This window comes from Pleurodeles waltl, chromosome 7 (genome assembly GCF_031143425.1).
Source record: "Pleurodeles waltl isolate 20211129_DDA chromosome 7, aPleWal1.hap1.20221129, whole genome shotgun sequence".
Lineage (NCBI taxonomy): Eukaryota > Metazoa > Chordata > Amphibia > Caudata > Salamandridae > Pleurodeles > Pleurodeles waltl.
In genome coordinates this window covers 1056966850-1056992866 of record NC_090446.1, presented here as the reverse complement: position 1 = coordinate 1056992866, position 26017 = coordinate 1056966850, and the positions used below count along the sequence as shown (strand labels likewise).

The 26017-nt window shown below is 42.9% G+C and overlaps 1 protein-coding gene across 8 annotated transcripts in view; it reads left to right on the top strand.

Annotated features, from left to right (window-relative positions):
• RHBDL3 (rhomboid like 3) overlaps positions 1-26017 on the top strand; it is a 541614-nt gene that overhangs the window by 430113 nt on the left and 85484 nt on the right. For all 8 annotated transcript variants that reach the window (XM_069199957.1, XM_069199951.1, XM_069199956.1 and 5 more), the window contains one exon: positions 22878-22990. In XM_069199957.1, the coding sequence (XP_069056058.1) occupies positions 22878-22990 (113 nt within the window). The remainder of the gene's footprint in view (positions 1-22877; positions 22991-26017) is intronic.

Genomic DNA, 26017 nt, shown 5'->3' with positions numbered 1-26017 from the left:
ACAACATAAAACATACATTAAAATAAACATCTAAGAAAAAAATATATGTTTCACTTACCTTATCCTGCAGCACAACCTCCATGCTCTCAGGTCCTTGGCCCCAGACTGAGCGTTAGGTGACATCACAAGGCAAACTACCTTATCCAATCCAGATGCTGCTCTCATGCTAACAGTGTTAAGCAGCATGGGTGAAACATCTGGATTGGCTGGAGCAGGCTGCCTCAGCGCTCCTAAAGGCACTGGAGGCCTGTGCATGTTCTCCTGCCCAGCTGTTTAAGACATAGAGGTTTGAATTCCGCGTGTCAGTCTGACCGTAGTAAGATAGCTGGCCAACCTGCATGCGCACTTCAAACTGAAGTGGCCACTCCCCACTGCTGCCAACCAGCAGCAATGACGCACTGGCCCTGCCCCCACAGTGAAAAATAAAACGGTAATAAAATCGTTTATTACCATTTTATTTTTCACTCTTTCTGAAGGAGTGTGTGGGGGGAAGGGGCGATGCTTCTACGGAGGAGCCGCCACTGCTTGTAAAGAAAGTCAGCATGTTTTTCTCGGAGGTAGGTGAAATTAATGTGTTACTGCATTGTGCATTGATTCATAACGTATGCCTTTTGGAAATTAACTCGACCAGTCATTGTTCTGGTAGCCTCTGTGCTATTATACCATGTAAAGCCTATTTACAACCTTGGTGCTAATTCCTTTTTAAGTGTAAACGCCCTATTTGGGCGGAATTTGCCCAAGCGCTAATAAACTGTGCAGTCCCCAACTGTGGGCCTGAGTACGAGTTGCTCGTAATATTCGCTTCCATCGATTAACCCCTGTTTGTGCAAGGTGGGAATTACGAGTTTGAAGGTATTTAACGCATCCAGTATTTATCGGATGCATTAAATAACATAGCCTTCATTAAATGTAAGCAGGTCAAACGTGCACAAATATAACAGGGGAGCACATACTGGCTGTATTTAGCAAACCATGTGGATTTGGGGCGCTAAACACTGCGATCCGCATGTGATGCCTCGTAAATTCATAAGTGTTGTTTATCGCGCCAGCTAAGCAAGGTGCGCCGTAGTATCGTCATTTATCAGGGCTGAAACTAAAACTTCCACTTGTGATCGGGCCCCAGTGTATACCATTTCTATTTGCGCAGAGATTTCAATGTCGAAAAACCTGACGAAAATCTTGCTGGAAATAATCCATAATTCCAATCAAATAGGCATAATGGAACGCATTACGATGCTTTGCAGTCTGCGAATTGAAGAAACTGTGCATATTCCATGACGCACAGATCAGAATTTCAAGCCTGCTGAAAACCCCGTGGGCACATAAAGCAATGTAGACAGTTAGCACCTGAAAGAGAATGTGCACCAAGATCATAATTAGAACGGTTTATAATCAGGATGCTTGGCATATGGGCTGCTTCTTCACGTTCGATCAGCACAATGTAAAATACCTAAAAAAAAAGAAAGAAAAAAAAGAATTGGCATTGGGTCTGGCTTTAAATTGCTGATGCATGTAAACTCAGACATTTACAAATGCTTTGTAAGGATAAATACTGTTTAACACATTACAGCCCAGACCTATTGGCTTTAGTGCTTGGGGTATGGGGGTGGGAGGGGGTCAGAAACGGATGCTTTCTGTACAAAATGCATGTAACATTGTGAGGATTAGGGGCATTTTTCCGAAGTGAAATACTCAATTCAGCATTCCAATAGAATCACTTCCTGTAATGGGGAAACCTACACTAAACTACTAATACCATTAGGGGATAGAGAAATACTCATCTGGGTGGAGCCAAAGTCCACTTTATGTTCTTTTTTAAACGAATGATAACAATAGGTATTGCAGACTGCTGTACAGCCAAGCCACACCTAAAAATGCTGGAGGCTTTACCACATACATGTACATTGAGGGGAGATCCGACACTCCCAAGCCTCTACTCTCTGAAACTACTGGTGTCAAATAGTCAAAGTCTTTCTGAGGGTCAGGAAAGGACTGAAAGCTTGCTTGTTACTGAGTGTTTTCGGGTCCAGCACACCCTGTGCTGCCTGTACGGTGGGAAAGAAAAATCCTCCAGCTAGTTGATGAAAATCCTAAATGCAGTGGAAAGTTAATTGGCTGCATTTATCCCACTAAACTAGCCAGTGACTTTGAGTTGGGTGGTCATGGGAAAAGAACTGGCCAGGAATGGATAATTCTCAGTGTATGCAAGGAATGCTAATGCTACATCTTTTGAAGAAGCCATCTGTTAATTAGCCTCCACACCGTAGCTAGTATGGTGGAGGAAATTTAGGTGACAGCTTCTCCTCCAGGTTCAGCATTTTCCTTTAGAAACTGGAGAGTTTTCGATTACCATCCAAGCCTAAATCAGATACGAAGATAGGTTTCATAGGAAGATAGGTTTTCATTCTTCACTAACCAAATTATGTGCCCTGGTACCTCGACCTAGACCATCCAACCCTTCCCCCAAGTACTTTGACATGGGTGTCAAGCGGTTTTGAGTGCAATATAAATGTCCTCGTATAAATAAATGAGAGTCAATAGCCTTGCACAACATACCTTGAACAAAGGTTATTTGAATGTTTAATTGATAGGTGGGATAAAGCTTATTGTTGGGACAGAGACTGTGAGATGGCGTTGATAGTGCTATGTAAAGCTATTAAACAAAGAATAAAATAATTGATAGGCAAGTGCCTGAAAGTGACCTTCTCTACAGGCACCACTTCAAAAAGGACTGCTTGCAAAAAGGGAGGAGAGGATGTGTTTCACTGCAAATCTTAAACATAAAGTGGAACTGACTCTACAACGGTCTCCACCATAATACAATCCTGATAAAACAGAGAAGAGCGACAAAACTACTATAGGGACAGAATAGTTTACTATGTCAAGACACTTTTAAGCAGCTTCATCTGGGGATGGCCAACATATGTCCAAGAGGGCCAGAACAGATTTTCAAGATATTCACTGCCTATATTAGTGCGATCCATTTTGAACCTTTTTTGGTACATTACTAATGTGGATATTATGAAAATGTGCTATGGGTCTGGCTCCCTACTTAAATGTGTTTAATCCTCAGGAAGGAGGTATGATCATTCTCCATAGATAGCAAGGGAAAGGATTTATTGAAGTTATCAAATTACAGTAAAATAGAGAAAACATGCAGATTAGGTCCTCGGAATACAAGGGAAGGTTTGCAGAAAAGGTGATTGGGTGCTTGTGAACTCAACTCCAGAATTCTTAAACTTCTGAAAGCTTGATTGGCACATTAGTACAATGATGATTCTACCTCAGAGCCTCGGTCAGGCATGACGCATGCATTTTTACCAAATATTACTACAGCACTGTTTCTTCATGGGCAACATAAGCCCAAACCCTAACTGCATAGCAAATGAAGTTTGTATGACACCATCTTTGCTTACCCTTTCATAAGTAATTATACTACTAGATTGGCCACACTGTAAATCAAGCGGTCACCCTTTCAGTTTTTGCAAAACTTGGGGAAGAATCCAGGCTTTGTCAATCCAAAAAACAGTGGTTAAAAACAAAATAGTTTTGCTCCGAAGATCTCCTAACCATGGAAATCGGTTTGCATTTGTCTACCAAAGTACATATAACTTGTGCTCCCACACAGTGCTTTAACAATGCAGGTCTACTGAGAATGCATTTCTGTGTCACCTTCCTCTGCTAGAATGCAGGCATCAAAAAATCATCATGAGGCTGACAGACTGCAAAATATTTGGTGCAATTTGCTATTTGACGACATCTTATGGTTTGGGCAAGGGTGGACTTCATTACTGAATGCTGCCGCCATTGCCTTGGACCTGGGTCAAAAGATACCTGAGGTGGAAACACACAATAATACATGTGACTTTGAAGCTATTTTAGGAGATACGTTTCATTAGTGAGAGGAATGGTTTCTCTATGTTTTGGGTTGTCATTTAAGTGTCTTTTCATATGTGGGGACTAAGGGCCAGATGTAGGAAAGCTTTAGCGACTCGCAAACGGCAAAAAACGCCGTTTGCGAGTCGCTAAAGCCCATCTGGTATGTAGAAATGCATTTTGCGAGTCGGAACCGACTCGCAAAATGCATTTCCGAGTCGCAAATAGGAAGGGGTGTTCCCTTCCTATTTGCGAGTCGCACTGGTATGCAATTCCATTTGCGACCGACCATCCACTTGAAGTGGATGGTAACCCATGGGACCCCTTCCCCTTTGTGTCTGGCCTAAAAAATAATTTTTCAGAGCAGGCAGTGGTCCAATGGACCACTACCTGCCCTGAAAAATACCGAAACAAAAGGTTTCGGTTTATTTTTCAAAGTGCAGCTCGTTTTCCTTTAAGGAAAACGGGTCGCACTTTGAAAAAAAAAAAACTGCTTTATTTAAAAGCAGTCACGGACATGGAAGTCTGCTGTTCCCAGCAGGCCTCCATGTCCGTGAGTGCCCTGAATCGCTATGGGGTCACAAATTGCGACCCACCTCATTAATATTAATGAGGTGGGTTTTTGCGACCTCATAGCGACTCGCAGACGGTGTCTGAGACACCGTTCTGCATAGCAAATTGCGACTTGCAATTTGCCTTCTTGCTACATCTGGCCCTAAGTCCTTGCTGACGAGAAAATGTTTTCTGAGCCAGAGCCCCGTGGCCTGTTACATCCTCCTCAGAGGGCAGGCAAACAGACACAGTGTGGAGTCTGGTGAACAGCGTACCTGCAAAGATTGAAAATGGGAATTTGATAAATACCTAATTGGTCTGACCCAACAGCAACTTCATTTTGTCACCAGTCTAATGTATTAAACAGATCCTGAATACATAACTACATACATACAGACCTGCATGCATACTTAAATAAGGGGTTTTGGGTCAGCCCATTTTATTCATTTGTCTGGTCATTGGTTTGCTAGGTTGTCATTAACATTTGCTTCCACCCACTACTGGATACAGCAGTGGATCAGCCCACTTTAGCCACTGGTCTTCAGTGACCGGACTGGCAAGCCAACAAGGTGGCCACTTTCTTGCTGGTCATAATCGTCCAGGTTTTGGGTCCTGAACCTTTGTGTGATAGTCTGATGCATCCTATCTGTTGTACTCACGTTTTACTTCATTGAATTAATTAGACTAATGCACCTGAATTAAGTGATTTCTAGATGAAAAATGTCCTTAATGACCTGGAGTGAGGTTGTTACCCAACAGGTAAATCTCTACTTTCATTTCCTTTTTTTTGCTTTATTAATATTTTTACTTTTAAAATAAAATTTTTTGTTGTATGTGTTTTTGAAAAAAGACACACTTATTAAAGTAAGATGTATTGCCTTTGCCATTGTTTGCATTAGTAAATGTGACAGCATCACAGTAGGACGCTGTTTTCCAATATGATCAATACTTCATTTGGGGTAACATCTTCTTCTTTCTTACTATTACTAAATACCAGGATATCGTTGTTAGAAATGGGGTTTCTAGTCGGCGAGGGTATGCACCTGAGCCAGGCAGAACCCACAACTGTAGTCGGGGCGAGTAAGTTACATGCCAAGGATAACCTGTGCTCACCCCCCGGTAGCTTGGCACAGAGCAGTCAGGCTTATCCCCAGAGGTCATGTGTAAAGCATTTGTGCAAAACACCGGTGACACATAAAATACACCACAAAAGAGACTCCATACAACGTTATAAAAAAATATATATATTGTTCATTGACCAAACCTAACAGTGATTACCTTGCCAACTAGGCAATTGTCAAACATCACAATGAGTGCAATACAAGAAATATTTCTACGTTGCACGTCATAAAAACATAAACTAACTAATATGGGCCATAAATCCTGCACATACTATGCAGTTCGTGAGATAACAGTTTGTTATCCTGAATATGCAGGGCAACATGACCTATTAGGACATCAGGGCAGGAAAATGTACAGGTTGTAGAATACAGATACATGAGTCAGCAATACTGTGCATCTTATACAATCCCTGACAGAGTACTCATTACCTTGACAAGGTAAGGTTCACCATGAGATACAACCCAACATCAATACACCCCTGAGGTATGAGCCGCATGAGGAGAAGCACCCCAGTAGAATACATAGGTCAGGATAATAGCACATAAATCACCAATACCACTGTGGGGCGCCAGGACCCCTGCACGCCTAATATTATTTACTGAGTAAATATTCCCGGGAGGTCTCTCATATTGTGCGGGGCGAAACTCTGGCTCCTCTGGAGTTTCGCCCCACAATGCTCCCCGGAGATCCACAAGGTCTGGTGGAATGAGGACAATAACAAAACAAGTGTACGGCTGCCCGCAAGGTCATAGGCCTGCCAAACTTGACCACCGCAGGGGAATGCTGCTGCAGTAGACCCCCTTGGGTCCTTGCCTGCAGGTCACCCCTTCCCCCAACGCACTTTACCAACCCCACGTCCAGGGCTTAGGGCAGTAACCGCCGCGAGCATCAGGGGATTCATGGAGAGCCAAGAGCCCGCATCACCTGCTTCTAGGTGCTCCTGGCATCGGAGTTCCCCTCCACAGTAGCGGAGTGTTGCAGATACGTCACGCCGTCCCCTAGCCCCGGTTCAGGACTCAAGCCTGTTAGGCTGGGGCAGGGGAGACTGTTTCAGCTCCACTGGCATCCTGCAACACGGAGGCTCGAAGGAAAGGGCTGCCCTGGGGAACCCTTGATGTGGGGCGCTGCTAACTACTGACTGGCCAGCTGACGGGGCCCCTCTGAAGGAGGTTCTCACGGCGGGGCAGTCAGATAGTGATGGAGACATATGCCCAGGGTGTTCCATGGGGAAGACAATGTGTGGGTGTTGCCCAGGCAATAAGCTATAAAGGGGGTCAAGCCCGTTTTCAGCACTCCCCCGCACAAATGTGAGGCAGTCCAGGGGGAGAAAAGAGCGCTCTTCACGCGTTCAGAGAAAAATGAGGAGAGCGCTCTTCATGCACTCTGCTGAATGAACCAAGGAGAAGAAAGCAGTGCTACACCTATGATTAGCTCATTGGGAGGCACTTGGTGGACAAGTAAGGGGCTATGCAGGCCAACACAATGTAGCAGGTGGCTATTTGGCAGTTTCTCCTGGCAGTCCCACAGGGCCTAGTGCAGCCAGAATCAGTAAGGCAGCTGACAGCAGGACAACATACAGGGAAGCAATCCAGATGAGTCATTTAGGCCACCCAGTAGACACCAGGCAGCAGGGCAACAAAAGAAGAGAAGTCCAGATGAGTCCTTTGTGTAGTCCAGCAGTCCTTCTGACAGAGGTTCGGTCTCAGTTCCAAAGTTCTCTTCAAATCAGGGGCCAACAGCCTCTCTACTTATACTCAAAAATGCCTTTCTTAAGGGGAAAACTTCAAAAGAGTCCTTTCAAGTGAAGCACAACACCCTTTCAATCCAGCCCTGTCTCCAGATATCAGCAGGGGGTAATCAGTCCATTGTGTGAGGACAGGACACATCCTATTCACATGTAAGGTATGAACGACCCTCTCCCCAGCCCAGGAAGACTAGCAGTATGCAGATGCCTCTTCTGTCACATCCAGCCCCTCCTGTGTGATGACTGCATAGAAAGTATGTACCCAGTAGAGCTGTCACTCTGCCCCAGATGTGGATTGGAGTCAGGCTACAAAGCACTAGAGTTATAAGCACAGAGAAATGCTCACTTTTTAAAAGTGTCATTTCTAAAATGGTAATGTAAAATCCACAAACTCCTTATAGATCAGAAGATACCACTTAGGTATATGTCAGGGCACTTCCAATGCAATCCTATGAGAGAAGCAACACTCACTGTAGTGATAAACTAACTAGGCTGTTTGGCACTATTAGGGCAGGGAACACATAAAGACATATGACCTACCTTTTACATACAGAGCACCCTGCCCATAGGGCTATCTGGGGCCTACATTAGCGGTGATGTAGATGTAGTAGAAAGGGAGTATAGGCCTTGGCAAGTGGTTTGACTTGCCAAGTCAGTGGCAGTAAATTGCGTACACAGGCACTGCATTGGCAGGCCTGAGATGAGTTTGAAAGACTACTTCTGTGGGTAGTACAATCTGTGCTGCAGTCCCCCTAGTAGGATTTAATTTACAGGCTCCGGGTACATGGTATACCACTTTACAATGGATTTACAGGTAAATTAAATAAGCCTAACAGGGGAGAGAGCACATGCATTTTAGCACTATTAGCAGTGATAAAGTGCCCAGAGTCCTAAAGCCACAAATAGAGGTCAGAAAAGTAGGAGGAGAAAGGAAAAAAGCTTGAGGATAACCCTGCAGAAAGGGGCCATTTCCAAAAATTGTCTTAGAAGTAAGTGAAGTTTTTACAAATGATTCATGACCCTCTTAAAAACAGCAGAAGTGGACACTAAAGTGAAAGGCATTTGTCAATCTTTAGAAGCTTCTTTTAGTGTGATGAATTAAGCCAATGCTTTTGAGTCTTTATGTAAAGCCAACTGGTGGTATGACAGCAGTAAGCCAACAGTAACAAATACTGTAGCACCCTTGTATGTCAATAGCATTTCCTCAGTGTTCACAATACACCAATTTAAGTTGCACAACTGTACGCAGTCTAATTTGTCCATTTACTTTTCGGGCTAGAACAAGAGGGAACAACCACTTGAGAATTATATCTCTTCTACTACCACATCCTCACATAACTTGTTTAACTCCTTTATTAAGTCTGCCCTCATAGACAAAGCCACATTTCTGAACTTGTCTACTTTGGGACTTGTCACCTCCCTTTAGTATAGTCCACAATTTGCTTCCTCCCACTCTTCAGTCATTATTAACTAACACCTGAACAGTATGATTAAGAGCTAAGGGAATCATTAACTCCTTGTGTTGGGGCCAACCTCACAAGTGTAACCTTTATTTCACCAAATATACTTTGATGAAAACCCTCTTACCCTTCAATTTCAGTGATGAATTAAAATAACCAAGTACCTCAATAAGTTTGTCTCCATACCACTTTCACCAGATATATGGTGGGAATAATGTCTGATTGTGAAATTTGTTCAATTGATTATCATGTATGAAGTTAAATCTTGCACCTGAATCTGTCATCATGCTTACATTAACCTCACCACATTTTCATGGTTCAGAACAACCATAATTGCAGAATTCCCCCACATCTAATATGGCAAATATGAACTTTTCTGAAGATTCCTCTTTATTGGCCTAGCTTTTACAATCTCTGGCATAATGGCACTTTCCCTTGCATTACCTGCAAATCTGCCCCAAATCTGGACATGTTCTGTCAGTTGCAAAATGACCCTTGACACCGCACCTATAGAAGTACACTCTCTTCCCACCACTCTATTGTTCTTAGGCCTCTCATCATCTCTATTGATCTGTATTGACTGGTTATTAGTCTTTGCTACATGACTGAATTTGTGACTATTCCTTTAACCTGTTCATACTAGCACTAACTCTTTTATACCCTCATCACTAGCTTCAAATGGTAGAGCATTTTTATAGCCTTATCTAAAGTTAAATTCTTAGTCAATAGGAACTTCTCTTGTAACTCCAGGTAGTTGCTTTTCTGGAGCATTTGATCTCTTTCTTGTCATGGAAAGATATGTAATTTTATAAGAAGCTAGTGCTTGCAAGTTCATTATATAATTGTCGATTGATTCACCAGGACACTGTCCCCACCCCAGAAATGGGAGTCTGCCCACAACCTTGTTTATTTTCTCATTATTGTTTGAATCCACTTTTTTCATTGCAGTCTCAAATCCTTCTAGTCCCACTTCTTCTTCCTCTTCTATTTTGATCAGCAGAAGGGAACGCTCCTTGAAGACCTCCTAGCCCTCTGCCCTTAAACAGCACTTAAGTATTGCCAGTTTACACTTTCCATTAAGTACATCTCCTCCTACTGCCTCTTCTTCCCAGTGGGCCTAATGTAGTGCTGGATCTACAGGAGCTTCCAACATGAAAACTGGGGTATTCATTCTTTTCTCGCTGACAAAACTATGTAGACACACACACTCTTGCTCACTCTATTTCTCTCTATCTCTCTATCTCTGTCTCTATCACTGGGTCATTATAGTTAGGACCACATTTCCATAGGTCAATGATTTTTTGGTTTGATAATAAGTTTGATACTGTTTGTTGAATCAATCTTAACAAAGCTTTAAAAAAGGTTCATACACCTCCGCTTCTACCTGGAAAGTTTCAGTGTGATCCATCAAGCAGGAGCTGAGAAAAAAGGGGGTCTCTAAACACGTTTTCCCCATCCACTTTTCCATATGGAAATTAGACACAGCTATTGCCAAAACAGCTGAATGGAATTACACCAAATTTGTCAGAACTCTAGATCTTAGTCCAGATAGCGTGTGTTTTGTAATTTGGTGGAAATTCGCTTAGTAGTGTTTGAGAATTTGTCTCAAAATGTATGAATCTATCACCCCGTGTAGGATCTGCAGAGCCAACAGTTCTTGAGATAAGATTTGATAGGCTGCCACCACATCAACAAAGATGTGGCAACCGCCATTTTAGGACTCAGGGTCTCAGTCCCCTGTCATAGACAGATTACAATAAAAATACAGGGAGACAGGGTAGGGATACCCTGCACCTTTAGGCCAGGTAGGTGGGCCAAAAAAATGCATCTTTTTAATAGGAGTTGTGGATCTGCAGAAGATCCCCAGCAGATCTGTGGATCCTCGAAGCCGATTTAAAACAAAAAATAAAGCAATCTTTCACCTTTTTTTTAAATGAAGCTCCAGGGTTGGGCCAGTGCAGTATTATTTCTTGGAGGTGTGGTTACCCTCCCCAAGCCTTCAAGAGGCCCTGGGGAACCCATCACCTGAGGCCAGTATTTATGTAATGGGGGGGTACACGACCCACCTGTCCTCAAACCTCGTTGAGGCCCCTGGGGAACTCAGTGCTAGAAAAAAAAAAAGAAAAATCAGTTCCTCTCCGTACTCACGAAAGATGACACCTGGGCGAGCCGGCATGGTCCACAGGAGCCTTGGGGCTCCCCCACAGCTCCCAACTTTCCAAAACGATGTAGGTGCCCTGGGTGGACACCCAAAACTATATATATAAAAAGGAAGTAATGAGTGATAAATGAGCAGCAGTTGTTCATTTATTATTCACTGCTCCAGATAATTCCCCTGTTAGAGCTTTTTAATTATGCCCCTCAAGAGGGCAGGACACCACCAACTATTGTTTTTAATGTTGTTAGGGACTGCAGGGAAGGCATCAGCCCCCAGCAACATTAAACATGTAAGTCTCCTTAGTAACTGAGTCCATCACCTCAGGAGAGCTTACATTATTTTTCAGGGCACTCTAAGCTGGAGCTCTGTGCTCTCCAGCGGGAGTAGAGGGTCACCTAGTAGCGGGTCCTATAATTGCACTTTGTGGCCTGAAATATGTTACAAGAAAGAAGACATGTTGATTTTTTAAAAATAAAGTTTTATTTAAAAAATGAATGACAATCACTGTTACTATACATTTGATTATCATTATTGATGTTTTTTTCACTATAAACAATAGGTTTACTTTATATATGTTGATGTGCGGATTCCTTGATAAAGCCCATGGACCCTCTTTTTACATTTTGGTGTTCTAACCTTTTGACAAAGTCAGTCAGTCTGCTTTACTATAAATGACACTATTTACACGATTATATTGTTTTTATCATATTAAATTATTTATTATCACATTAATATTTCATCAGCTCCCAACCTCATGCATGCGCACTGTGAGTATGGGGTGCACCCTGAGGGGGTAGATGTTTGACGCATGGTGTAGCCACTGGCCAGGCCCTGTGCCCAATCCCATGCTGCACATGTCCAAAGGCAGAGAGGGTAAGGTGCCGAGGCCCGGGGGGAAGGAGGCGATGGTTGGGAGCAGGGTCTGGTTGCAGACAACGGACACCTTACTTTGTGATTTAAAAAAAAATAGAACTTCATTGAGAAAGACATTGGTTAAATTTACGTTATAGTTAGGAATTGTAATTATGTCTTACTTTAAAAAAAAATAAAAGCTTAGAAATTAATTGACAAAAGCAAAGGTTAAGGGGATGGTATAGTTAGCTGAAAAAGTTAGTTAAAACATACCATTTTAAATGAACAAAACCATTGAAATTCACCCGTTATAGTTATTTCAAGTAACTATAACTTGTACACTAAAGTGACTATAATTCACGCCCTTGCCACGCACTAATTACCTCACATATTACATCATTTATGACATGTTCTATGCAATCATTGGTAACATCACTGCAACCTCTTAAATGACATCCTTGATGACAACACGAGGGTGCAAGCAAACAGTGGCGCCGAGTTCTCGGCCTACGGAGGCAGGCTCACCTCTAGGTAGTTATAGCTGCAATGAGGAAGAGAAGGGGGCAGATATGTTTGTAAACTGAGCTGATGAAAAAAATTGCATGTTTTGACTCAAAACACACCGGCCTACGTCTGTGCTGTGCATCGTCACGCCATGACTGATCATTTGCCGGCCTGCTCGTAATGTGGCCGCGCTCTTCTGGGTCGTTATTTCCCCCGGGGAAAGATATCACGTTTGTTTCCCACCAGGGAATCATAATCGTTCCACAGCCTGCCATTATTCTGCAAAAAGCATCGAAAAATGACCGCAGTAACACAGCGGGAGCCCTGCCCCGCAGCCAGTTAACTCAAAGAGCCCACTGAATCAGAGGAGGCCTTCCTAGTGTTCATAAGTCTTTTATCTAAATGCTGTTGGCATTCTATAACTGACTGCTGCATGGAAAGCCACAGTACGCAACAACCTCACTGGTTCAGCGAGAGAAATGGAAGCAATCACTCACTCTGCTGTGGGAATCTCAAATGTAATTTAAGACCCACACGCCTCCTGAAATACTTTATGGAAAGAGAGGGTTGTTGGAGGTGGTTCCTCCAGGAACTGATGAATATATTTTTTTATTGCTTTGTAAATTGTGACATGCCGCCACTTAGTAGCGAAAACGCACACACTAGAAGGGTTCCTCTTGAGTTCTCAGCTGGTGGGTTGTGACTGCTGGCTGCGGAGGATGTTGCGAGTGTACAGTATCTACTGACGCAGAGGAATGTGATAACGGGGCCGGCCCCTTTCCTTTCGTTAGAGGGAAGGATGTCTCTGGGTGACTAACAGCTGGGCGCTCTTTGAGACCCGGGAAGGATGTCTCTGGGTGACTAACAGCTGGGCGCTCTTTGAGACCCGGGTTCTCAGGGTTCTCTTGAAGTACTCCAGGGTCAGTTGGTGTCTTGGGCCTGGGCTTAGTGAGCGCTACAGGTGCTAATTGTGTTACCACCAGTGCTTACTTTGAGTCGGTGGTTGTCCTGGCACTCAGATTTGACAACCAGCACTTATTTGCCAACATCAAACATTTCCGAAGAGCAAGAGAGAGGGTAGAACACAGGAGAAGGAAGGAAGAAGAGAAAGACACTAAAACCATCACCAAAGAAGAAAACAGGAACCAGCAATAGTCATATAAAGGGGAAGAGGGTTCTTATAGTGGATTAAAGAGGCCTGAGGTCGATAGAGTGTGCGCAGCCTCAGTATTCAGCATGCTGGCACTCAATAGCACCAGCCGCTGGCTTCTGAGCAGAGCTTTGGGCACCAGCATTCAATATTTTACGAATCAAGCACTAGGGGCCAGATGTAGGAAGAAAACATTTTGCGAGGTGCAAATTGCGAGTACTAGCGACTCGCAATTTGCACCTCGCAAAAGGTTATGCAGAAAGGTGTCTCAGACACCTTCTGCGACTCGCTATGGGGTCGCAAAGACCCACCTCATGAATATTTATGAGGTGGGTCGCAGTTTGCGACCCCATAGCGAGTCTAGGCACTCACGGGGATGGTGGCCTGCTGGAGACAGCAGACCACCATGTCCGTGACTGCTTTTCAATAAAGCAGTTTTTTTTTTCTCTTTGCAGCCCGTTTTCCTTAAAGGAAAACGAGCTGCAAAAAGAAAAATTACCGAAACCTTTTAGTTTCGTTTTTTTTCAGATCAGGCAGTGGTCCAAAGGACCACTGCCTGCTCTGAATTTTTTATTTTTTTTTGCATTCACAAAGGGGAAGGGGTCCCATGGGGAACCCTTCCCGTTTGCAAATGAGTTACCATCCACTTCAAGTGGATGGTAACTGCGAGTTGATTTGCGACCGCTTTCGCGGTCACAAATTAACTCTACATCGCGATGCGGTCGCAAATAGGAAGGGAACACCCCTTCCTATTTGCGAGTCGGAATCACATTTTGCGAGTCGGTAACGACTTGCAAAATGTGATTCTGCATCGCGTAAGGGCTTTTGCGCCTCGCAAACGGCGTTTTTCGCCATTTGCGAGGCGCAAAAGCCTTCCTACATCTGGCCCTAGGTACCCACAATAGGATTTTTGTGTGAGACTGTGTTGAACAATCAAGTTTGTATTTCTTCATCCCAATTTGGCATGGAGGATGACGTTAGGTTTTGTCAGTAATTTGAGCCTGATCGCTTCAGATGTTTGAACACCATGTAAAGGAGTTTCACCCGGAGCCAGTGAAGAATTTTCAGTGGCGTGATGTACTTTAATTTCTTTAGGCTGCAGCAGGTTCTAGCTGCTTGATTTTGTATCCTCTGCAGTTTTGTAACTCCTTTATGAGTGCTCCTTTGTAGTCTGTGGGTTGGAGTAGTCCAGAGGTGAGAGAAGCAGTGCCCTGATATGTTAAGTTCGGTGTCATTGTTGGAGATGGGAGGTGACCTTTCTGATCATCATGAGATGTTTGCTGTTACTTTTGGCATTTGTAGCAATCTAATGTTTGAAAGAAAGATCTTTGTCAAAACAGATCTTGATGTTTCTGCAAATTGATTGGAAGCTGGGGGGAGGGCAAGTAGCTCCCTTGTCCATTCAAATGGAATGTTGCTTATTGTGCTCCTGCCAGTTATGAGGATTTTTATTTTGGAACCATTTAGGTGATGGGTGCTGGCCTTCATCCAGGGGTAAATGCGTTTTAGGCATTGTGTCTTGTTTCTCCTTTGGTGACATGGTTCGCCTAGTTGGAAGTGGATGTGAATGTCATGGACATTTGGAACTGAAATTGGTATTTGGTGATCATCTGAGCTAGGGGTCTCAGATCTGGGAATAAACATGATCCTTAGGAGACTCCACAGCTGATGGGTTTAGGATTTGAGAAGGAGAATCACATTTCTGTTTGTTGGCATTGAGCTGAGACAAAGAAAATACATCACTTAAATGCTGTTCTGTTTATCCTGGTCCAGTTTTTTAATTCATGGAACAAGACCTTGTGCTCTGCTGTGTTGTAGGCTGCTAATGTGTCAAAGGATGAGAATTTCACACTGCCCTTTGTCAAGGGCTGACAAAAGATCGTCCCCGATGTCCGATTTAGCAGGTTTTGGGTCCTTTCTAGGCCTGAAATCTAATTATCCAAATATATGTCATGTAGCAGGTTGTTCTGTTTGATATTACTTGACGCTGTCTTGTGAAGTTCAAGATGAGTCTGTAGTTTGATAACTCCAGTGGGTCTGCAGGTTGTTTCTTCAGTAGTTGGAGGTTTATTGCTTGCTTTAGTTCAGTGGGTTCTCTTTAGACAGAGGCATATATGATTAAAAAGCTGTGGAGACCTAGTACGGACACCTGATCTTCTGTGAGGTTTGAGGCCTTTAGCTTGCTGCTTTGATAACATGGCCAAGACCTGGGGTAAAGAAGGTTAAAAACGTGATGGACAAATAGGACTCTCGTAGGACAGAAGGTGGTATCCTGATTTTCCTGGATGTTGGATCAAATCTTTTAAATTTTATTCTCTAAAAAGGTCAATAGGTCTTCACATAATTGGTTAGATTCAGTTGGAATCTTCTCAGTACTTCTGGGTCAGACATTTGCTGGTAAATTTTGAATAGTTCTTTAGTTTGGTTTACAGTTTGGACGATACAGTTCGCATAGTAGGACTGGATGGCCTTGTGATAGAGTCTCATGTGCTCACTGCAGTTTTCTTTGTCTATGAAGGGTCTTTTGTTATCTCCTGCTGCCATTTGAGCTTGCGGCTTTTTCTTTTTTTAGGTTGGACAGACTAGTGTCCATTTACTTGTTGGAGAATTTACTATCTGATTTGTTTTTTTCAGTTTAATACGTGCCATGTATTGAGTTTCTCTGAATCCTGACAGGGAAGTTGTTGTGGAGGGAGCCTGGGTCGACGTCATCCATTGAGACGAGCAGGGGTTGGGTTTTGTTGAGGATCTGTAGGAATCGGGATGTAGGAACCTTTCTCTGGCTGTTGCAGGGGGAGGCTTGGGTATCTTTTGGTATATGCAGATAATCACTGCTGTGAACATAACCAAGGAATGGTCTAATGATGAGAACAGTCCATGAGAAAATACTAGGTTCAATGTGTGTTCCATTCTGTGGGTTGGGCCCAAGATAATTGAGTCTAGATTTTCCAGGACTTTGGTTGCTTTATTATTGCTCAAGCTGTCTGCTCACATATTGAAATCAAATCTACTAAGAGGTTTTTATAGAGATGCGGATTAGATGAATAGAGGCGGATCTAAGGTTTCTTCAAGGAATGTTGAGGAAAAACCTTGATTTCTTTATATCTACTTGCGGTAGGGTATGATCAGGGTCTGACCTGTCAGCTCAGACTCACTCCTAGGTTGTCAGGTATGCATAATACAGTGTGGAGAGAGACTACCTACCCTTTCCTATGTTGCACAATCCTTCTAGAGTCCTGTGGAAATGCAACTTTTTTTTCTAAAGAATTTAGTTTGCTACATCAACCTACTTATGCCTTATAAATATTCTCTCAATTACTATGGGGACGGGATGCATGTTTCCTGTCCACTTACATAGCTTTTTCACTTAATTCTCTCAAAACTAGCATTCATTTACAACATACAGTAATGGCAGCCCTTTCGTTTCTGATCCCCCAACAGCCAGCCATCTGATCAATCAGATGGCTCCATTTTTTAATTTGTGCTTCCGAGGTACTCTTGCAAGATTCGTGAGCTCAACCATTCAGATATACAATATCTTTGACTCCTAATTTCTCAGAAACTATTGGACAGATTTACACCAAATCACAAAAAGCACACTTTCTGGATAAAGATCTAGCTTCCTACCAAAGTTGGTGAAATTCAGTGCTGCAGTTCTTGTGATAGTGCTTCTTAGAAGAATCAATGGAAAATGCATGGGAATTTTAAGCTTTGGTACCCCTCTTTTTCTTGGGGGCCTCTTGACAGATCACCTCGAAACTTTCCATGCAGAAAAAAGGCAAAAAAGAGAAAATATTTGGAAAGTGTTGTGGAGATTTGCCAAACGGCACCAAAGTTGCCAAGTTTCTATTGCTATTTTCTGAAACTTACCTCCCTACTGTGTTCTCCTATTTATTTGAAAAGAGCCTTTTAATGCAAACACATTTTGCGGGTGCTTACAGTTTTCCATGGCTCCATCTGCTCCATCTCAGTCTCACAAAAATTGCAAGTTCTTTATCCCCCGTAGTTAGTCCTTAAGATGTATCTTTTTTGCCACCACTTCATCTCTCAGCTGACCTAATTCTCCTAGCATCCTTTTGCTGCGTCTCTTTAATATCATCCTCCTTCCTCCAGCCCGCTCCGGCCCTTTCCCTCCTCTGCCCCTTTCACTGTTCTATCCTCTGTGACTCTTCTTTTACTCTATATCATTGTCCCACCCTCACTTTAGGTTGTTGTTTTTGTCCCTCATAGTCTCACACTTTTAATATAGGAACGTGGGTATGGGTGGTAGCTCAGTAGAGGTTGTCATTAGTACAGTGACAGTTTTATATGGATTGTTGTTTCATTCATGGCATAACAGTGTGGATTCTGTTTAAGTGTTGGTGATAGTTTAGTATGGCGATGGATTAGTTTTGAGTGATAGTTAAGTGTGGAGTAAAGTTTGCAATTTTAGTTTAATAGTTATTAGTATGTAAGGCACTTTTGTACGGGTAGTACATAGTGAAGGCCCTCGATTAGTTTAGATGGTTGCTTAGTGTAAGGTTATTTAAGGATCTGTGTTAGTCAACTGTGCGTAGTTGTTTAGCACTGTTGGGTGCTTAGTATGAGCAAATGTTTAGTTGATGGCAATGTAGTTTAGTGGTTAGTTCAGAATGGTTGTTCAAGTTTAGGTCAATATGGGTGGAATATTAGTGTGTGTGCTAATTATGTGTAGAGGTTTAGTATGGGTGGTGATTTAGTATGTATGGGTACTTTCCAATGAATGTACATTATAAAGGTCAGCAGTTTAGTACGGTTGGTATTTTAGAGAGGGTGCTAGTTTATTAAGTGGGAACATAACCATATATGGTAGTTTGGTATGAATGGTAGAGTACTGTAGGACCTTCGGTCTGGATGGTAGTTCAGTATAGGTGGTAGTTTAGCATGAGATGGTGATATAAAATTTGTATGAATTCCTTTGAACATTTACTAAAATCTGGTACACATAATCACACGGATACACGATATATGAGCAGTTGTGCACTGTTTAACCTATAATGAAGCAAAACATTCTATGGTAAAGGTGCAATTAATACTAAATGGAACACATGTTTATAAATTAGAAATATTTGTATGAATAGATGAATATATTAAATGCAATGAGGAGGCACGTATCCAGGAAAACACAAAGAGTGCAATAGGGATACCACTCAAGACTTTGGGTTAAGAAAACCAGTTTCTGGTCTCCCTCATCCAAAGGGTGCCAAGCCGTTGACTTACAGAGCATTTGATCTGCATTTTATGGGTGTCCTACAAATTGGGAGTCCATCAAACCTACGTGGCTGGAGTCTTGGCAGGTAAGTTCAAGTTTCATTGGGCAGTAATAGACCCGCCCCTGCCCTCCCATTGGCTGTCTTCATTTGGTGCTGATGGGGCAAAGAGTTGTTCTTGTTACCTTTTAGGTCGATGAGGTACTAGAGCATAGAACCGCTTCAGAAGACACTAATTTAGTGAAGAGAAAGTACTTATGCCTTATAAATAGTCTCTCAATTACTATGGGGACGGGATGCATGTTTCCTGTCCACTTACATAGCTTTTTCACTTCATTCTCTCAAAACTAGCATTCATTTACAACATACAGTAATGGCAGCCCTTTCGTTTCTGATCCCTCAACAGCCAGCCATCTGATCAATCAGATGGCTCCATTTTTTAATTTGTGCTTCCGAGGTACTCTTACGAGACTCGTGAGCTCAACCATTCAGATATACAATATCTTTGACTCCTAATTTCTCAGAAACTATTGGACAGATTTACACCAAATCACAAAAAGCACACTTTCTGGACAAAGATCTAGCTTCCTACCAAAGTTGGTGTAATTCAGTGCTGCAGTTCTTGTGATAGTGCTTCTTAAAAGAATCAATGGAAAATGCATGGGAATTTTGAGTTTTGGTACCCCTCTTTTTCTTGGGGGCCTCTTGACAGATCACCTCGAAACTTTCCATGCAGAAAAAAGGCAAAAAAGAGAAAATATTTGGAAAGTGTTGTGGAGATTTGCCAAACGGCACCAAAGTTGCCAAGTTTCTATTGCTATTTTCTGAAACTTACCTCCCTACTGTGTTCTCCTATTTATTTGAAAAGAGCCTTTTAATGCAAACACATTTTGCGGGTGCTTACAGTTTTCCATGGCTCCATCTGCTCCATCTCAGTCTCACAATTGCAAGTTCTTTATCCCCCGTAGTTAGTCCTTAAGATGTACATTTTTTGCCACCACTTCATCTCTCAGCTGACCTAATTCTCCTAGCATCCTTTTGCTGCGTCTCTTTTATATCATCTTCCTTCCTCCAGCCCGCTCCGGCCCTTTCCCTCCTCTGCCCCTTTCACTGTTCTATCCTCTGTGACTCTTCTTTTACTCTATATCATTGTCCCACCCTCACTTTAGGTTGTTGTTTTTGTCCCTCATAGTCTCACACTTTTAATATAGGAACGTGGGTATGGGTGGTAGCTCAGTAGAGGTTGTCATTAGTGCAGTGACAGTTTTATATGGATTGTTGTTTCATTCATGGCATAACCGTGTGGATTCTGTTTAAGTGTTGGAGATAGTTTAGTATGGCGATGGATTAGTTTTGAGTGATAGTTAAGTGTGGAGTAAAGTTTGCAATTTTAGTTTAATAGTTATTAGTATGTAAGGCACTTTTGTACGGTTAGTACATAGTGAAGGCCCTCAATTAGTTTAGATGGTTGCTTAGTGTAAGGTTATTTAAGGATCTGTGTTAGTCAACTCTGCGTAGTTGTTTAGCACTGTTGGGTGCTTAGTATGAGTAAATGTTTAGTTGATGGCAATGTAGTTTAGTGGTTAGTTCAGAATGGTTGTTCAAGTTTAGGTCAATATGGGTGGAATATTAGTGTGTGTGCTAAATATGTGTAGAGGTTTAGTATGGGTGGTGATTTAGTATGTATGGGTACTTTCCAATGAATGTACATTATAAAGGTCAGCAGTTTAGTACGGTTGGTATTTTAGAGAGGGTGTTAGTTTATTAAGTGGGAACATAACCATATATGGTAGTTTGGTATGAATGGTAGAGTACTGTAGGACCTTCGGTCTGGATGGTAGTTCAGTATAGGTGGTAGTTTAGCATTAGATGGTGATATAAAATTTGTATGAATTCCTTTGAACATTTACTAAAATCTGGTACACATAATCACACGGATACACAATATATGAGCAATTGTGCACTGTTTAACCTATAATGAAGCAAAACATTCTATGGTAAAGGTGCAATTAATACTAAATGGAACCCGTGTTTATAAATTAGAAATATTTGTATGAATAGATGAATATATTAAATGCAATGAGGAGGCACGTATCCAGGAAAACACAAAGAGTGCAATAGGGATACCACTCAAGACTTTGGGTTAAGAAAACCAGTTTCTGGTCTCCCTCATCCAAAGGGTGCCAAGCCGTTGACTTACAGAGCATTTGATCTGCATTTTATGGGTGTCCTACAAATTGGGAGTCCATCAAACCTAGCCAAACAGTAAAGAATCAAGGATATTTTCTGTAGGCAAAAAAAACAAGCATTTGCAATGCAAGGTTTCTCGCGTTTGCTTGAGTTAGAGCTGTTAAAGTTGTAAATTCCTAACTGGACTTTTCTTGGCACATAAATTGAAAATGAAAAGTAAAACAGCTGACATAAGCGAGCCTATTCAAAGTGCCACGTCCGCCATGAGGAGAGACACAAAAGGAAAAACAAGTTAGCTGGCAGACAAACATATCAGCAGTCATGCAATTATCCAGGTAACAGGGTCAATGGCCAAGACGGTAACAAAACTGCCCCAAGGAGGGACAAACGTAAATCATTTACCAATGATAACAAAGGATTTTTGAAAGGCAAGCCCATGAACGAGTGATATTGACAGGCATGCGGTCGGTGTGGTTAAATGCCCACAGATAGATTACAACACATCAGAGCGCCTGCACGCTCAACCTAAAAATGGTGGAAAGGACAAACTGGTACATCTAGCTGGGGCCTTTGTCCTTACCATTTAGCATGGATATTTCATGTTCATGCTTGTTCCAAATTCTTGAAAATATTCACAATCCAGGCATGATCTAGTTTCTACATCATCTCCAGGTTAACTAACTGAAAACCACTGTTTGTTGTTTATTGGTAGAAATCTATGTCACTACCTTGTCAGCTACTATTTGGCCTTCCCTTACCTTATCAAAATCACCACATATACCGCTACCTTGACATGCATTCCTTACTATGAAAATGAGCACTACTGTGAAACCATTTTTAGTGATGCCTTTGCGTCATCCAGTTTCCATGACCCTAACCATTAACCTTATTCTAAATCTTCTCTAAATGCACCCTCCACCCTATTCTACCCCTAATCGTTATTCTTAAACCATTAGGGGCATATTTGAGAGCCCCTAGGGACACCAGAGCGTCACTTTTCGTGACGCTCCAGTGGCGCTAACCACTGTTCCATATTTACAAGAGGGCGTAACGCCTCTTTTTCTGGGGTTACGCCTCCTTATAAATATGGGCCCCTCTAACGCAGTTTTCTGCATCAGAGGGTTGTGCAATGGGTGTTACAATGGGCGTTCCACTGTAACACCCATTGCTTTTGACGCTGCCCCAGATTTACGAGAAATCGTAAATCTGTGGCGTGCCAAAAACTGAATGCCATGGATGCTTGTTTATGTGCAGGAAGGTGTCCCTTCCTGCACATAAACAATCATTCGAATTAAACAATCATTCAAAAATGATGCTTTGATACTTCTATGTGTGCTGCGTTTCGCAGCACACATAGAAGTGCCAAACTGCCATTATAGATTGTGTATGTGCAGGAAGGGACACTGTCCTGCACATAAACACTCAGAAGTGACACCGTCCTGCACATAAACACTCTATCCCCTCAATGCAGACACCCTTGCACTATGGTGCAAGAATGCCTGCGTTGGCGCAGGCAGCTTAATTCAGTGCCGGCGCAGGCGGAAACGCAGAAGTGCGCTGTGTTCCTGTAAATATGGCGCATCCCTGCATTTTAAAAGTGTCGCAGCACTGCTATTTTTGGAGCAGCACTGCGCTGTGCCACTTAAGCATAAATCAGGTCCTTAATCTTTATCCTTAACTTTACCCTTATTCCTCCCCTTACACTGACCATAATCCTAGCGCTTACCCATGTGTTTAAATAGTTCATTTAATTGCAAACGAGGTAGTGGTGCAAACAGTGTAGGCTGAAAGGTAAAGGTGAATAACAAGGCCATGGAGGTAAAGTAAAGGTTAGAACATGGAATGGAGACGAGGTAAGGGTGCAACATAGGGAGCTTGGCTGCACTAAGATCTTTGCTGTTTCAGGGCGCTTTTTAGTGAGCTGATTTTGCAATTTCGAAAATGATTTTCCTGCTGAGCCGTGCCTTCCGTGCCTCTGTCAGAGACCTGCAAATCACACCACCCTCAAAGATTAATGTGAACATGCTAATTTTGATCCTAGGATCGAACACCTTGGACTGAACATAGTGCTGCAGCTCCTGGTTGGCATTCCCCTGGAGATGGTCCACGGCGCACTAAGGATCGGCATCATCTACGTGGCTGGAGTCTTGGCAGGTAAGTTCAAGTCTCATTGGGCAGGAATAGACCCGCCCCTGCCCTCCCATTGGCTGTCTTCATTTGGTGCTGATGGGGCAAAGAGTTGTTCTTGTTACCTTTTAGGTCGATGAGTTACTAGAGCATAGAATCGCTTCAGAAGACACTAACTTAGTGAAGAGAAAGTATTTTTTAAAAGAGTGAGTGAAAGAGTGAGTCGTTGACTTAAGTATTAAAACAATGATTATGTGATTAGGAAGATTTTTTGTGTGTTAAAGAACGAATGAGGTTGCCGCATAGTGTGTGTGCCAGCATGGGTCTGTGAGATAGCAAGTTAAGGAAGGAATGACACTATCACATGTCAGATACTGGCTGTACTCAATTACCTGGCCTTTCATCTTTCTTGAGGATCATTCTGAACCTGGTGGGCACCTCACAGGCACGCCAAATATGGTATTTGCTACAGATACTCAGAGAGTATCTGCCCAATGCATCAATTTAATGATATCCCACAGTCTCGGTCAGACAGGTACAGGTGTCATTGTACATTTCCCTCAGTTATTGAGTGTCATTGGTTGCACCCATGTGGCTATCTCAGCTACCCTGCCACTGGAAACACCATTTCCGCAACATGCACTGCTGACACTTCATCATCATGCAAACTGTCTGCAAGGTGACGGGCTACTTCATGGATGTGTGTGCTGGATTTCCGGGGTGCACACAAAATAGTTACATTTTCTGACAGTCCGCTGTTGCACGCAATTTGTTACTGGAAATTATAGTGGCATGTGGCTACTAGGTAATTGTACACTGGGTTTACATATGCATTTAGGGAACGGCATCACAAACGTATCTTCTCATAACAATACACAGTGTTAACACTAACACTAAATGCAGACGTGTAGAATGTCTACAGTATTCTGAAGTCACCCACATTTACAAGAAATATCACGTCTTTGTTTAAGGTGATGACGGGTATGTTTTCTTTGTGTGTCCTCACTCCAAACTGACGTCCAATCACAAAGCCTAAAAAAAAAAAAATACCAGTGCACACTCATACACAAGCCACCATTGAGTGTTCTTTTATTATACACAAGCTGAGCTTTAGATGTCTCGACAATACAGGGTGGTGGGTGCTCCTGTACTCCCCTAAATACTGTGTACGGTTACTGAAGCCTGTTGCATGTTGCACTATATAGCCATGCAACAGGGCGTACATGTAGACCTTATCCCTGAGCTAAAGCGCCATCCAGGTTCTCAGGGTGACACAGAGATCTGCTGTTGCATGACTGACTGGCAGTGTTGCATTTCACCAGAGCTGCAAGTGTGGTTGCTGCATTACAGTGGTTGAAGTGTTAAAGAGAATCCTGTGTAGACAGTACAAGCATCCGTGGCTTTGTTGCTCTTTTCTTGGGAGTTGCATAGCTTACCTTGAGTTCTTTTTAAAGAGGTTCTCCTGGGTGGAACCAACCATCTCCCCCTCCTTTTCAGCTGTGGATGCCGCAGACAAGGCAGCTTGGAATAGGATAGTGTTTTCTCACTGGACTGTATGACATCCTCTACCTGTTCATGGTAATGCATCATCGTAATGCTGTTGGTCCCCAGGAGCTTAAAGAAAATCTAAATATATTTAGTTATGTATTTGCCTAATACAGATATTGTACAGTAGCTGAAAGTAACAGATAACACCTTAGCATTTACATTACAAAACATTATGGGTCATATTTAAGAAAAGTGGCGCTGCACTGTGTGCAGCGCCACTCTTCTTGCTCCCTTTACTGCCCTCCTGTCGCCACCATGTGTGCGCTGTATTTAAAATACGGCGCACCATGGCGCAGGGTAAAGAGCAATAGCGTCATTTTTCATGACACTATTGATGTACTCTGCAGGAGTATTGACAAAATAATGGCACTACTCCTGCATTGTACATAGGGGCCCATTATAAATGATGGAAGCCCCCCTTTAACGCCTGCTCTGAGCAGACGTTAAACGTGCGGTAAAAAATAATGCAAGGAAATCTGTTGGATTTCCTTGCACCATTTTTTCGGCCCCGCTAAGAGGGGAACGCCCCCTTTGCATACATTATGCCTGGTGCAGGCATAATGTAGCACAAAGGGTTACAAAGTGGTGCAATGCATGCATTGCGCCACTTTGTAAATGTGGCTTGAGGATTTTGGCCTCATTGGGCCACATTATTGTCAAACAAATTACGCTAATGTGGCGCAAGGTGGCGCTAGGGGTTTCTAAATATGCTCCTATAACTTTACACTTTTTTAATTGCATGTAAATGTATGCCCATGTAAATGATAAATATTAGTGTCTTGCCTGCTTCTGGCAAGGATGCTTCCTTTTTTTAACAGAAGCCCAGCTATCAGCTGCTGAACCTGTGACCTTGAAGAATGTGGTGAACATGTGACTCATTATCCAGCAGCTGATGAAACAATCATAGGCAAATCCAAAATGTCTCGCCAATACAAGAGCTTTTGGCTTTGGCAATGTGTTTTGCCATGTTGTACACCACTGCGGTTGCTGTTCAGCATGGCTGAAAGTTAGTGGCATGGAGGGTCAGAGTGGATTGGGGGAGTAGAGTGTCGTAGAGTGGATCTATTGGAGTGTTGTGGAGTGGAGTGGAGTGGGGCAGTAGAGTGTCATAGAGTTGGGTAGAGAGGAGTAGAGTTCAGTGGGTCAGTGGCAGAGAGTGTCGTAGAGCGGAGTGGGTTGGAATGTATTGAGGTAGTGGGGGGATTGGATTGGAGTAGAGTGGCGATCGGAGTGGATTGAGGTAGTGGGGTGTATTGGAGTAGCCTGGGTTGGATTGGGGTAGATTGAGTGGAGTAGATTGGTGTGGGGTGGATTAGAGTGGGGTGGATTGAAATGGGGTGAATTGGATTGGGGTGCATTTGAGTGGGGTGGATTAGATTAGATAGAGGTGGGTGGGTTGGATTGGAGTGATAGAGGTGGGGTGGATTGGATTACAGTGGGGTTGATTGGACTGGGGTGGAGTGGGGTAGTTTGGAGGGGGTGGCTCAGACTGGGGTGATCAGATTG